This window comes from Periophthalmus magnuspinnatus, chromosome 13 (genome assembly GCF_009829125.3).
Source record: "Periophthalmus magnuspinnatus isolate fPerMag1 chromosome 13, fPerMag1.2.pri, whole genome shotgun sequence".
NCBI classification, from domain to species: domain Eukaryota; kingdom Metazoa; phylum Chordata; class Actinopteri; order Gobiiformes; family Gobiidae; genus Periophthalmus; species Periophthalmus magnuspinnatus.
Genome location: NC_047138.1, coordinates 21445136 through 21460259, shown reverse-complemented (window position 1 = coordinate 21460259; position 15124 = coordinate 21445136). Strand labels below are relative to the sequence as shown.

The 15124-nt window shown below is 38.3% G+C and overlaps 1 protein-coding gene across 2 annotated transcripts in view; it reads left to right on the top strand.

Moving 5' to 3' along the window:
• The window catches only part of LOC117380401 (tripartite motif-containing protein 3-like), a 72059-nt gene that overhangs the window by 19906 nt on the left and 37029 nt on the right, over nt 1–15124 (top strand). For both annotated transcript variants that reach the window (XM_033977206.2, XM_055226046.1), the window contains exons 2-7: nt 2064–2228; nt 6307–6547; nt 7132–7283; nt 8522–8702; nt 12768–12968; nt 14286–14549. In XM_033977206.2, coding sequence (XP_033833097.1) covers nt 2086–2228; nt 6307–6547; nt 7132–7283; nt 8522–8702; nt 12768–12968; nt 14286–14549 — 1182 coding nt within the window. In that variant the 5' untranslated portion in view covers nt 2064–2085. The remainder of the gene's footprint in view (nt 1–2063; nt 2229–6306; nt 6548–7131; nt 7284–8521; nt 8703–12767; nt 12969–14285; nt 14550–15124) is intronic.

Sequence of the window (15124 nt, the reverse complement as noted above, 5' to 3'; positions counted from 1 at the left end):
TGCTAAAATATGGTGAAGTACATCTGTCGGTGTCGTCTTTGGCTTCTGCACAAATCTCAATACTGCTGTGATTGATGTGCCCACTGCTGGGCTTCAAATTTGCCCAGCAGTGGGCACATCTCCAGATGGATTCTCCTAAGTTTGTAAACTCACAGTTATCACAAGAATCTATCTTGCTGTCCAAGGGCATTCCAATTAAGCAAATTGAAATGGGTAATGGCTACCACCACACTAAAATGTGATTCCAGTACTCATCTACAAAGTAAATCAACAAAATATTAACTGACTAAAGACAAGAGACAGACAGATAGGGGAAATGGACAGAGACTGAGACGGAGACAGATAGCAAGAGAGAAAGGTAGGTGGTGGTGAAGAGGCAACTATGAGTTCCGGGAAGGAGCTGACAGGAATGTGAGAGGGGCCTGTTCAAACTTCCTTTTCCTCTGCTTACTCTCAAAGAAAACAAGATAGGAAAGATACTGTATTACAATGCCTTTTTTTTTTTTTTTTTTAACCTTTAGTTAGCAATGTCAGAAAAGGTTTTGCCATTGACACATTTGTATGACATATAATATAGCCTTTATTTGTCTTCATTCAGAGATAAACAGATATGGAACTTATGAATAATAAGAATAATTAAATATAATAATTTGGTAAGACTACAGATAAAGTACTACAGAGTTAGTGTATCATACATAATGCCCAATAGAAACAAGAGCACATTATTACCCAAGTGTGGCACTTGTCGCAGTTAATCTTGCAGCCCATATGTAAACACATCAAGACTCTTGTGTTTTGTGATACACTTAAGTGTGTAATAATATATATTTTCCTACATGATTTCCTCTGTAACAAAGCTATTGTGCTGCTATTCCATTTTATATATTGTAAAGCTTTATGATAACATTGAGAGACATTTGATATTGCCTACATTATTATATGGTCTGCTAGGATAAGGCCTATCTGCTCGGACTCTCTGAAGCAGACATGTTAATTTCAATGGCACATATTGGTCTAATCTGGTGCCCTATAGAGAATGTGCATGATGTTTTTTATTTTATTTTATAACTGCTCTAAAATTGCCTGAGTTTAAAGATGGCTTCTCCACTCTGACGACGACTCTAGTGGGAGTGTGCGTCTGATGAATCATACTAGTTAAACGGAGGGAATAGAGGATGTAGGACATAGGACATGACTTCACTCTGAAGGGAATTAGTAAAGGATCCAAGCCTGGCATGTTAGGGTTTATGCATTAAATAATAATAATAATTATTATTATTAAATAATTGTTATGATATAATTTTAAATGAATTTTGATTTATGGTAAATATTGCTGAGAATTTTAGATCCAACACAAAATATAACTTGGACCAGAGCCTTTTCTACACTGTAGAGATCTAGGTAAGAAGCCTCATGTGAGGGCTAAAATAGGACATTTAATGAACATTATTCCCATAAATAGTTTCATTACATTTTTCAAATGAGACCTTTTTTGTTTATTAATGTTGAAAGCTATTTATTTTTAATTTAGTCTTTTTATTTGTCTTTTTTTGGGGCTTTCATGTTATAATGTTCCCTCATCAAACTCATGCCTGAAGATGTTTTATTTCCATAAATATACTAAAGAATACGCTGCAACTTCACAAATCTGATACAATGTGCAGTAGTGTTGTGCTGTGTGTTGTGATAGCACTTTGAAGGAGGAGCAAGGGGAGGGGTGCACTCTGTGTCAAAAAAAACAACAACTGAAACTTAAACATGTTAAACAATGTAAGGTAACATGGTGATCTAAATATGTTATGCGTTAACAGTGAAAACCCTATCCTTCGTAATCCTCTTGTTTAATAAAACAAAATTGAATTGCAAATCGTGGTTGATTGGTTTGAGAAAACAACACACCAAGATACATTTAAGTGAACTTATTATGTGAAGATGTATATTTAGTTTAAGTACATAGTATTGAATAACATATCTTTTTCTTGTATCATGTAGCCCAAGTAGTTAGGATTTACTGTGACATCCCTATCATTGATCAGTGTCTCCTCTCCCTTGTTTTCCCTTAGGTGTTGATGTGAGCAGATATAGATGTCCTCCACCATGGCGAAGCGTGAGAGCAGCAGCAGCCCTGTGGTAAGGCAGATCGACAAACAGTTCCTGGTGTGTAGCATCTGTCTGGACCACTACCACAACCCCAAAGTTCTGCCCTGTCTGCACACCTTTTGCGAGAAGTAAGTACGCACTAGGGATGGGACAATATTAAAATAATCGTGATTAATGATATTATCACGATAATTATTAAACCAAGGCAGTATAACCTCCTCATATGTGGACACCAGGACCTTGTAGAGAAAAAAATGTATTGTGGCCTAGACAACCCAAAATGTGTTGTCCACATATGTGGACACTGGGTCCTAGGAGGTTATAGGTATTCGGACTAATTCATCATTGTTGCAAAACTATGCATCACTGCTAGCAAGCTGTGCAATCAGTTGTGCAAAATGCTGTTCAGCTAGTGCTAACCTAGCGATAGCAAAGGCAACGCAAACATGGATTCATAGAAGTCCAAACTAACACAAACAACATTCAAAAGTTTATTTCACATGGTAAGTTACTTACAATGGATATTTTCGGCTCAAGTTTGTCAAACAATGCAGGATGGTTGTCTCGCAAATGTGCATGCAAGTTACTGGTGTTTGCCATCGGAGGTGTATCTTTTTTTCGGCAGGCTCTCCAGATTGGTTCAAATCCATAATAATTCCACACATCAGACTTCACCTTCTTGAGTGGAGGATATGTCATCGTGATCCAGATCCGCTAGCTGTCCATTAGCCATGACGGTGACTGAGGTGAAGAACCATCCCCAATTCAGAATAGGCACAGAAGTTAAGTTTCATTGCCATGACAGAGGGCCCTCTTGTGGACAAACACCAAAACTAACATCTAAACATTGTATTGAAACCAGAAACATGAGGCAGTCTGGTGCTGTAAAGATGATTATAATCGTGTGTGATGATCACGATCATAAAAACAATTAATTGCGGACCCTTTTGATCGCGATTAACGGTATTGTGATGTATCGTCCCATCCCTTGTACACACTCTCCACCAAGTCAGTCATTTATGTTTTTAATAATTTAATACTTACTTACAAAGCACCATTATGGTGCAATTAAATAATTGACAATGTTTAAATAATAATAATAATAATAATTAAAACTGCAAGCAGTGATAAAGGCCCTCGCCACCCATTGCGACCGCGGGGTACATGCCACCGTGCAGATCCTGCCTTTCGTTTATGCGTTTATGCACAAATGTGCATAAACGCTGTATTAGCGTTTTCCCAACAAAAAATGTGTGAAAGAGAAATATTTTATTGAAATATTCCAAAAATTGCAATTTTGTTGAAAATTCACCCTGACCACACCCAAAGTCATAATCAAAATGTAATTGATAATCTTTAATCACACATGGAGGGATTTGGCCAAATTTGAAGTGTTTGTGATGAAAACTGTGCGAGAAAATGTCCTGAATGCGAGGGTGTACACTTTTGTTGTTCACGGGTTTGATCCAATATGGCCGACTTCCTGTACATTTTAGGGCGGGGCCATAATATAATTTTTGTCATGTCCTGACATGTACTATTTTTTGCTGTGAGTTTCGGATTTTTACGTTGACTTTTTTCCGAGTCGGGCTCCCATTGGCCCCGTGAAAATCAAAGTTTGAGGTGGTGCTACTGAGTCGTCTTTCGTTATTTTTTCTCGGGGTCTTTTGTGACAATTAGAGCTTGTCGAGTTCTAATTTTTGACACCACTCACTGCCATGTCGGGGCGTGTTTACTACCTGATTTTTGCCATTTTCCGGGTTTCGGACACGGTTTTAATGAGTCCCTCGCCGGGACGGAGTCCCAGGCTCGGGCCTAATAATGAAAATGTTTGAATAATGTGATATGAACCTTCCTTTGAAAGACTTTCAATGGATTTGATTAAAATGTATTAAAATCATAATCATCTAGTGTGTGCAAAGAAATGGAGATTTTATTTTTTGTCATATCGCTCTAAATAGAGCGCATTGGATCATCAGATTGAAAAAAAAAACAAAAAACTTTTTCTTTCACTGTTTTCACAATGGTACATTACTGAAAGTCCTAGACACATCTGCAGGCTGCCCGCCCATGGGAGTGGACCTCTCCTTCACTGTGGTTCTCCTCAAGGTTTCTCTTTTTCCCCGGGTTTTTTTTTTTTTTTTTTTTTGCTTTTTCTTGCCGAAAAGGAGGGTCTAAAGACAAAAGATGTTCTGGGACAGTTATCCATTTGCTTGCTTTCTGTTGATTAATTTGCTTATCTGTTTCTCTTGCATTGTTGACTTTCTAACTTTCTGTTGGTTAAATCAATTCTCATGTTCAGCCCTAAGAGGCAACAGCCGTTATGATTTTGGGCTTTACAAAAAGAAATTGAATTGAATTGAACTGAAAATGAAATTGGTACAAATTCTGTGGAATCCTGACAGGTTGCCACAATTGTTGAAGTATTGGTCTGTGGGTGTTTTGACAATTCCTGGAAGCTAACTTCATCCTGCTTCCCAGAAGATGTACTGTGCAAAGGATGTTGTGAAATGTTTTGAAAGTGAATGTCAAGATGACCTTTGTGAGAGGGGGAGAAAGGGGAGAAAGAGACTAAAGTGTTAAGGTAAACCTGCAATATGGCTTTGGACCATTCAAACGCATTGGTAAATGTAGATTTCTATTGCAGGCCTATAAAATCAATCTATCTATTTAGAATAAAACTAATAACATATGTAAATGTTTGTGGAGGAAGTTATGGTACTTTAAAAATTGCAGTCTTTCTGATTTGATAATTATGTGTAATCAAATTTTGATTTTGATTTGATTGTGATTAGTATTGCAGATTGTGATTAGTCTTGCAGCCCTACTAATGATGAAGAGAAGTATGGCCTTAATAAAATTTTGACATAACTAGTCAAGTCTTGTCTTGTTCTGCTCTCATGAGTCTGACTTCTGCATAAAGTAATTTAATGTCCACACAATCTGCCTCCAGTAGCTAGTTCTTAGCCAAAGTACAAGCCTTCATTTACACTAGATTCATTATTAGGGCTGCATGATTAATGCAATTGCAATTTGGGTGACCTGCAATTAGCAATTAATTGTAAAGGCTTACATTTTTTAAGCATTTCCTCTACAAACAAAATATCATGCATAAAAACTGCTAACCCTGTAGTTTAGATCCATACAAACATGTTCTAAAATGGGATGTTTGTATTGGTTGTACTAGTGTTTTTGTTAATTCTTCTGGTGAACTTTGAACAGAATTCTATTATTATCTATTAAGACATAAACTGCAAACTGAATCGCAATGCTTGTCAGAAAAATCACAATTAGATATTTTTCCCAAATCGTTCAGCCCTAATGCAAACCCCAATTCAGATATTTTATAGTGGATTTATTATTAGGGACATACAAACCTCTAGCTATATCTGATACAGAGGGCAATGCCTCTGGCCAGTCAAATGCAATCAAATGACTTGGCTATTGGCTTATATACAGCATTAGACCTGCAAGAAATAATAATAATAATAATAATAATAATAATAATAATAATAATAATAATAATAATAATAATAATATAGCAAATTGACTATATTTAGGGCTGATTGATTTGGGTGAAATATCTATCTTCTATATCTGTCTATTTTCTATCTATTTTCTGACAAGCATTTTGATTCATTTTAATAATATTTGGTTCAAAGTTCACATTTTGTTGACTTTTTTGAGAAAAATTCTGAAAAATGAAATGACAAGAATTGCAGTTCAGAACATGTTTGTTACACATATAAACTGCAGGGTTAGCAGTTTTTTATGCAGAATAAAACAGAATATTTAGTTGTTTGTGAAGAAAATGATAGTACTTCAAAAATGTGCGTACCTTATGATTTGCTAATTGCGTCCATTCAAATCACGATATCGAATTCATAAATCTTGCAGCTGTAGCGCAATTATCATATTGATTACGTTATCCTGTATTTTTATTTAAAAATCTTGTGTACCTGTAGTTAAGACCTTTACAGTGTGCTGAAATGCATGGGATTCTTTTATTGGTTTATCGCTTCAGTGTTAAACCAACTTCATTTTTCAGTCTTTTCTCAAAAGTTAACCCTCCTGGAGTTATTGTACACAGAACAGAATCCATCCTACTTTTTAAACATCAAATCTAATTGCAATACAGAAAATCGCAATTATATATATTTTTTTTCTAGTCTACACCCTAATCTGATCTGTGTTGTTGTTTTCCAGATGCCTGCAGAACTACATCCCTCCCCAGTCCTTGACCCTGTCCTGCCCCGTGTGCAGGCAGACGTCCATCCTGCCGGAGAAGGGTGTCTCTGCTCTCCAGAACAACTTCTTCATCACAAACCTAATGGAAGTGCTGCAGAGGAACCCTGAGAGTACAGAGCCTGAGTCCTGCAATGTGCTGGAGTCTGCTAGTGCTGCTATCGCCGGGCAACCACTCTCCTGCCCCAACCACGAGGGAAAAGTAAGATCACCGTTATTTCATATTCGAGAGAGGGCGATATGAAAAAAAGAAAAATGTAGAAAAGGTTGCAACGGCAGCAATCAAGATGTTTCAGCTTCCATCCAAAAACAATTTTCAGTGTGATGCTACTGGCTTGACACACTAGGATTTATACTTTTTGAGTTAACTAAGTCCAGCCCCAAAGGGAGGAGTTTAAAAGTGAAACTGCCATGCTCTTGTTCACTAGCTAACATCATTATGAGTTATTATGTCCCTATTGTGTATTGGTTGTCAAACATTTTGCATTGTTAAGCACCTGATTAGCATTTCATTGACTTGTAGTCTTCACAGGTTGCTTAGTATGTTTATATTGCCTGTAAGAGCTCAAGTCATCTCCTGCGTTCTATGGTAGGTTAATTCTACATGTCACTCACTCAGAGCCTAACCAATAGGAGGAGGGGGTGAGGATAAATCATCAGTTTGAGCCTATAGGTGCATTAGTTATTGAATCACAGATGAGATCAGAATTACATTTGTATCGCCATATTGCCCAGTCTTATTTCATATACAAGCTAGGGCTGTACAGTATGATCTGCCCCCTGCAGGTCATGGAGTTCTACTGCGAGTCATGTGAGACAGCCATGTGTCTGGAGTGCACTGAAGGGGAGCACCGGGAGCATGTGACTGTGCCTCTGCGAGATGTGCTCGAGCAGCACAAGATGGCACTCAAGAACCAGCTGGACACAGTGAGAAACAGGTAGAGGCTTACACAATAGCTTCACTTATTATGAACTTCATTTATTATAGGAAAAGAAAAATCCAAATGAGCAGCAAAACGTCTTCACTTCTACAAAAGGAACACACACAAAAGGAACACACACAAAATTAATAAATAATGATAGATTAAATAAATAAATAAACAAAAATCCTTGTTGATGTTAAACAAGCTTTTTCATTCACAAATATTTATACTGTCAGATTATTTACTTTTACCTACTTCCTGTTAGGCACATAGCTTTGCTTGCTAATTAAATTTAACTTGCTATAACTTTATCTATCTATCTATCTATCTATCTATCTATCTATCTTATAGATAGATAATATAGATAGACGTGCCTAACAGGAAGTAGGTAAAAGTAAAGAATCTGACAGTATAAATGTTTGTGAATGAAAAAGCTTGTTTAATATCAACAAGGATTTTTGTTTATTTATTTATTTAATCTATCATTATTTATTAATTTTGTGTGTGTTCCTTTTGGTAATAAACTCAGACAAGACTGAAGTCATAGTCTTGGAGAAAATGTTAGCAGTCATCTCCAGTCTCTCTCTCTAAAACCTTCCAATCAGGCTAGGAATCTAGGGGTAATAATGGACTCAGAATTGAACTTTAACAGCCCCCTCAAATCAGTAACATCTACAGCTTTTAAACATTGCAAAAATCAAAGGTATACTCTGTGCTCAGGTCTCTACACTGGCTTCCTGTAGCCCATAGAATAGACTTTAAAGCAGCTCTGCTTGTGTACAAGTTTCTCCATGGCCTTGCACCAGTACAGGTACATCTCTGACATGTTAGTGCTATATGGATCATCTCGCACTCTGAGGACTTCAGGAACCGGCCTCCTGCTGATGCCCAGAGTCAGGACTAAACATGGGGAACCAGCGTTTTAGTTTTATGCAACAACAATCTTCCTGAAGATGTGAGACAGGCCTCTACTTTGACAATGTTTAAATCCACGCTCAAAACAGTTCTGTTTAGAGCGCGATATGACTGAAAGGGTTTTATTCTGTAATCTTCTCTTTTAATGTTCATTTTATGATGATTATTTGTGATTATTTATGTTTGATTTGTTTGATTTTAATGTCTTTCTTATTCTGTAAAGCACTTTGAATTACTTTGTGTACGAATTGTGCTATACATATAAACTTGCCTAATATTTAAAAGCATAGTAAGTTTCAAAGTAAATAGGTGACTTCATTTGCCTGTGTTGTCTCCAGACTACCTCAGCTGACCGCGGCCATCGACCTGGTGAATGCAGTTTGGAAGCAGTTGAGTGACCGTAAAGTTGAGGCTGTGACTGAGATCAGCTCCACATTTGAGGATCTGGAGAAGGCCTTGCACCAGAGAAAGAGCACCCTCATCGCAGAGGTGGATAACATCTGTAGCACCAAGCAGAAGGTCTCACTATTTGTCCAGCATACTTTTCTTTGAGTTAGGGGTTACAATGCCTGTCTGTAGTATTAGTCTATTGCATGCTTTAAGTTGATGAGGGTACAGAAGATATCAATAATTTAAAGTCTTCTAATCATGAAAAATAAAACTAATGAAGTGTTTCACAGCAGCCCTAACATATTGATAATTATTAAAGTGGGACTAAACTCAACCACATTTGAAAGAGAGCTGCTAAACTGGGAAGTACCTGGAGGACTAAAGGGGAGAGTGAGGGGGAGGAGGGGGAGGAGGGGCTGGGTCTGGACATGAGGAACAGTGTAATTGATCTAACCAGTATCCACACTTCAAACTCTGCCCCTGCAGCCAAGTGTTTTAGTAATCAGAAACACATGGCTGTAATGAGGGCAGTCCTGTGTGATGTCACCAAGTACTTACAATTGTATAAACTGTAAATTCCCAGTTCATTAAATTCTGCCATGTTCACACACAGGTAAATAGTGAAATGCAACTTGCGCGGTATCTCATGATGGTACATCACATCGTATGGGAAATTAACAGTCTCCCTCTCTTTAAAGAAAAATAAAAGGAGCATTCAAGTACCGTAACATTTTTAAGTGTGCTTTGGTAAGGTAACATCATTATTTTTGAATAATAACTGCACACAAAACCATTAGTGGCACAGTAACAAAATAGTTTCTGGGTAAACAAAAATTGCAGTAAACATGAACCCTCATCTAGAGCTTTGAGAAGCATGACGGGTGAAGCTCCCTTTTTAGTCACTCAGTCAGCAAACTGTGACTTAGCCTCCGACCAACAGACCTCTCTTCTCTGTCACCTGCTTACTAAACTTAATTGTATCGAACAGTGAATGGTTGTCGGTAACATAGATAAGGGGAAAAACATTCAGACTAGCATTTCCCGTAGTGAGCTCAGAAAACTGTGTGGCTAGAAAAAATGCATTGTCTATACCATTTCACATGGCAAGGATTTCTCCTGCCAGAGTGCTTCTCACCACATGTTTGACCTTCTTAGACTGCCAAACAGAGGGAAAACTTGCCACATTTACCCATGATTGCAAACAAAACTCCTCCCTGTGTACCACCATCTGAAGATTGCCAAGAGAAGCATCACTGAAGACAGCTAGATGCACTGTTTCCTGTCCGATCATGAATAAACTGGACAGTACCATTTTTAATATTGGATGCCAGGCTACACGTGTCAGACATTACATCTGGCCCTGTTTGTTTACCAACCCATGACATCTGTCCTATTTTGGAGTTGAGCTGTTCTGCTCTGTTTTATTTAAAAAAACATCCCTCACCACAGCCTGAGCTGCCTGCAAATGGACTGGTTGAAGATTTTAAATGTAAATGAGCTGATGAACTAGTACTTTATCACCAACTGTGGTAATGTCTATCCCCACATAAGAAAAACTCTTATGTTTGTCACACCCTACAAATTAAAGGTAGACTTAAATACAAGAATCACATTTGTTACCAAGTGCTCTGATCCTGCCCAAAAAATTCAGTTAATAGAAACCTGCAAGATCAACCTGAAACATTTGACCACCAGTTCTTTAACTTTGTTGTACCAGTAGAGGAAGGCATCTACAAGTCCATAAACACATGTTTTAGTTTCCATAGAACATTGCCCATGGCCGCTTCAGGTGGGAGTCGAATGTAAATGTCTCCTGGGAGTTCCATACCCTGCAAAAAGGCAGGATTTAATGTCCATAGAGTGAACCTTCCACTTGTTTTGACTAGCAACAGCTAATGGCAGTCAAAGTAAACTCAGACGCACATGTGGGAGAGTCTTTCTGTAAACTCTGAATATTCACCTCTTCAAAACTTCTTGCTACAAGCTGTGCCTTTGAGACAATATCATGTGCCATTTCTCTGAGTGTACAGACTCAACTAGTAGATACACATTTTTGACCCCTGTCTGTGACTTTTTCAAAAACATTATTTTGCCAATTCTTGATGTTTTGCTGTCTAGTACTATCAGAAGAGATATCTTTAGCAATAAGTACATCAGCGTCCACATTTGCACACTTAATGTCAAAGTTGTCAATATGTGACATGTCTTGCTTTTGTCACTCACTGCCATCAGGTTCAAGATACCAGTCTTTGTACTGCCCTGTGGCTTTCCTGGCTCTACTTCTGGCAGTGTGCTGAACTCCATCTTCTCTGTTAGTAAATGTGGCCCTCTGCCCTGTTATCAGTTTCTATTTCAAGCCCTCTGCCCTGTTATCACTCTCTATTTCAAGGGATGTCACACAAATTTTTCTAGGGTTTTTTGTCACATCACTTTAACTGTTGTCATTGATTTGTTCTTCGCCATTAATGCTTTGTCCACCATCTGAACTTTTGGACACATCATTTAGCCATAAGGGCCCGGTCTAAGGCCATTTTCCCTTTTCACCTTCAGGAGAATCTCTGGCCGTCTCTGTTGTGTCTCTCCAACAATCTGTTGGTCCAGCCACTGTGTCCTGCTGTAGTTTTTGTCTCGATGTTGAAGTTTTCTGCCACATCTCGTATCTCCTCATTGCTGATCTTGTCGCTGTTTTTTAGTGTATATCCATTTTGGGGCTCCATGTACACTTATCCATGAGCGAATGAAAGTCATCTTCGATGGGTTCTTTGCTATGTTTCCACTGCTGAAGTTTGTGAAGTGGTCGATGAAGCAGAGGCAGGTTCCAGCTCATGTAGATCCATTGCCAATGTTATACTCCAAGGCTAAAGACAAGCCAACAGAAGGTTCTGCTTGGTTTGCTGTAACTTTGACATATTTAACAGTCACAAATGATTTCTCGCAGGATATCAGGACAGTCTTGATGAGTATTTCCAGTGCTGTGGATGAACTTTGTCTGTTTGCAGAGTCATAGCTTCACAGCTTGTGAAGTTTCAGTATGCTTTTCTTTTATGGACATGTCTGCAGTGACAACCAGGGCATCATTGTCATTACTAAGAACTGAAGATAATACTATTAAAACTATACACTTTAGTCCAGTGGTTCTTAACCTTGTTGGAGGTACTGAACCCCACCAGTTTCATATGCATATTCACCGAACCCTTCTTGATTGAAAAATAAAATATAATTTTTTTCAAATTCAAGACATACAGTATGTCTGTTTTACTGGTGCACAAAATGAACCATGCATTAACATCACTGTGTTCAAAGAATAAAACCAATACAATGCATGAACTCATAACAAATTACATACATACCTTTTCACAAAGACATGACCTTTTTTAATACTACCACACTGAAATAATTTTAATTTTTAACCTTATGTATTCCAATAATTAACTTATTGTATTTATGCTATTTATTATTTTTAACATTTTAACACACACCCATCACCTAATTTCCATCAGGCTAGAATAATAATTTAATAATTTAATATTTACTGCAAATCAGTGTGACTTCTGCTGTTGCCTTTGAGAGACCAGTTCAGAAATGCATGGCTTCAACCTTGGCCACTCTCATGTCATTTTCACAGCAAAGTCTGTTCCTTTTCTTCGTTTTTGTCGTTTCATGTTTTTATGTCAATCGAACGGATCATTTAAGTCGGGCAGGTACTTCGATAGGCACATCAAAGGGTGCATTTGTCGAATTGGGACATGGCCAGCATCTGGAGATGCTCGCAGTCCGCGAATCATATGAGTCGGGTGCGTGTCTTGATCTCCGCCGAACCCCTAGGGTGAGATCGAACCCAGGTTAAGAACCACTGCTTTAGTCACAAAAGCACTAACTCAACTGAGTTCGTGTTTAGTGGAACTTTCAGTTCATGAGGGGACAGAAGGTATCAATAATGTATTTAAAAGTCTTTGTCTTAGAAACATGAAAAAGCAAAACTAATGTCAACTGTTTTTCATAAGTCCACACTTGAATTAAATAACAATTATGAACTAATTCTTTGCAAGATCCCTGTACTGGAGCAAAACAAATTTGACTTTATTACAAACACGGGTACAACCTCTACAATGGATGAATGTACAAAGAGTGATCAAGTTCCTAATACATGAGTGGTTTGTTTGAAAATGTAATCTGCATGTGTTGTGTCTTTAGGTGCTCCAGGCCCAGCTGAGCTCTCTCCTTCAGGGCAAAGAGAACATCGAGAGCAGCTGTCACTTCACGGAGCAGGCCCTGAGCCATGGCAGTGCTACAGAGGTGCTGCTAGTACAGAAGCAGATGGGGGAGAGGGTCAGTGCACTGGCCAGGCACAGCTTCCCCGAGCACCCCCACGAGAACGACCATCTGCAGTGCCAGGTCAGGCAATGCAAAAGCATTAGCTTAGCATAAGCTTACTTGTATTTTGATTGATTCATGTATGTTTGAGTGAACAATGAATTTATTAAAATAACTGGATAGGGTATTGCTATCTTAGACCTGTCTCGAGTTGGATTAGTGGCTACTCATTGGTACTACCCAGAAAGCATTTTTCTCATAGAGCGCAATGTAATCACAAACTGGCTGTATCCGGCTGACAGGGACTTACAGCTTTCGCAAAGGGTGGATTATGTGTCTTGTCTTTTTTTTTTTTTTTTTTTTTTTTTTTTTTTAACCTATTTTCATATTATAAACTTCTTCTCAGCTCAAAGTTTGCAATAACCAATTTTAGATGTGGAGGTCAAATTATCTGCTTGTATTATTAACTAGTTTTGGAAAAAAAATTACATTGAGCAAAAATGTAAAATTATGATTATCAATATTATATTATTAATATGCTAAAATGTGTTTATTTGTTTTGAACATATATAGATAACACTGACAGGTTTTAAAATATTACCAAAACCACATGGTTTAAAAAGTTAGAGTAAATGATTGCTGCTTACTGTAGCGCTTTGAGAAGATGGTCAAGCTTATAAATTACATTACAAGCCATTATTTTCCAATTATAGTGCAAAACATTTCCTGCAAATGAGCTTTTGAAATATCTTGCATTTTACAAAATAATCTTATTGCCTCTTTTGGTCTTGAATTTTCAACCTTTAAATTCAATTCTATTTGTACTGGTGTACTGTATGGTTATGGCATTGAAATTCTTAAATGCCTTTAAAATAAAATTTAGAAAATGATTTAAAAATAGTTAAACGTGAATTACTACCGTATTTTTCGGACTATACAACGAGTATAAGTCGCACCAACGAAAAAATGCATAATAATGAAAAAATATATATATGTAAGTCGCACTGGACTGAACTGCATTTAATTTACAAAATCTGAGACCAAGAACAGACATTTTATCTTTAAAGGCAAGTTATAATAATAACAATAAAATGGAGAACAACAGGATGAATAGCAGTACAGCATGCTAACATAACACATTTACCACTATTTGTTCAGCTACATGAAGCATAGATGAAGTGCCGCTTCTGCATGGCTGTAATACTGGTACACAAGCCTAGAGTGCCCTCGTACAGTTGCCAGTGTGACAATAACGAAGATGTGAGATTATATCTTTTAATAATTTCACATATATGTCGCATCTGAGTATAAGTCGCAACCCCGGCCAAACTATGAAAAAAGTGCGACATATAGTCTGGAAAATACAGTAACCTCTACAATAATATCTTACTCCTCTAGGTGGAAACGGATGGACTGCGGCGCTCTATCCAGAACCTGGGCGTCCTGATCACATCCGGGGCTGTAGGGCACACTAGCGTGGCCACGGGGGAGGGATTACGACATGCACTCATGGGACAGCACACCACCGTCACCGTGACGACCAAAGACAAGGACGGAGAGCTGGTGAAGAGTGGAAACGCCATCCTGAAAGCAGAGATCCTGTCTGCAGACGGGAGCACCACCGAGGCTGAGGTTGTGGATAACAAGAATGGCACATATGAGGTGAGCCATGTTTTAGGTTTAAACCTACTTGATGTAGACATTGAAACTGGTGACCCAAATGAGAGACTTATGTGAGATGCTCATCATTTGTAATTGAGAATAAAACTGAGAACGAAAGTTGGCAGATGACCGCCAGAGGCGGTGCTTCAAGCACTGGATGATCACTCTTGCGCATGCGCAGGTCGAGATTTAATAACAACAAATTCACCTATGACGTTCCGGTGACCCACATGAGGCTATATAGTCACGTGACTCCGGAAGCACAGTCCCTTAATCTTCTCGCGAGGGCACGAGGATTCCGAGGGACAGAGACCTCTGGCGGTCATCCGGGATTCATAGAACCGTAGTTACATACGTAACTTTCGTTCTATTTCATCCCTTCTGACCGCCAGAGGCGGTGCTTCAAGCACTGGATGACTTGTAACAACATGGTCACGAGGAATCCATAGACCACGACAAGTAATCTACCTCCTCATAGTGAAGCATGATGCTTGTGTAACACTCCATCCAGGGGATGGGGGACCGCGACATTCACCTGGTAAAATCTGGCAAACGTGCAGGGTGAGGTCCAAGAG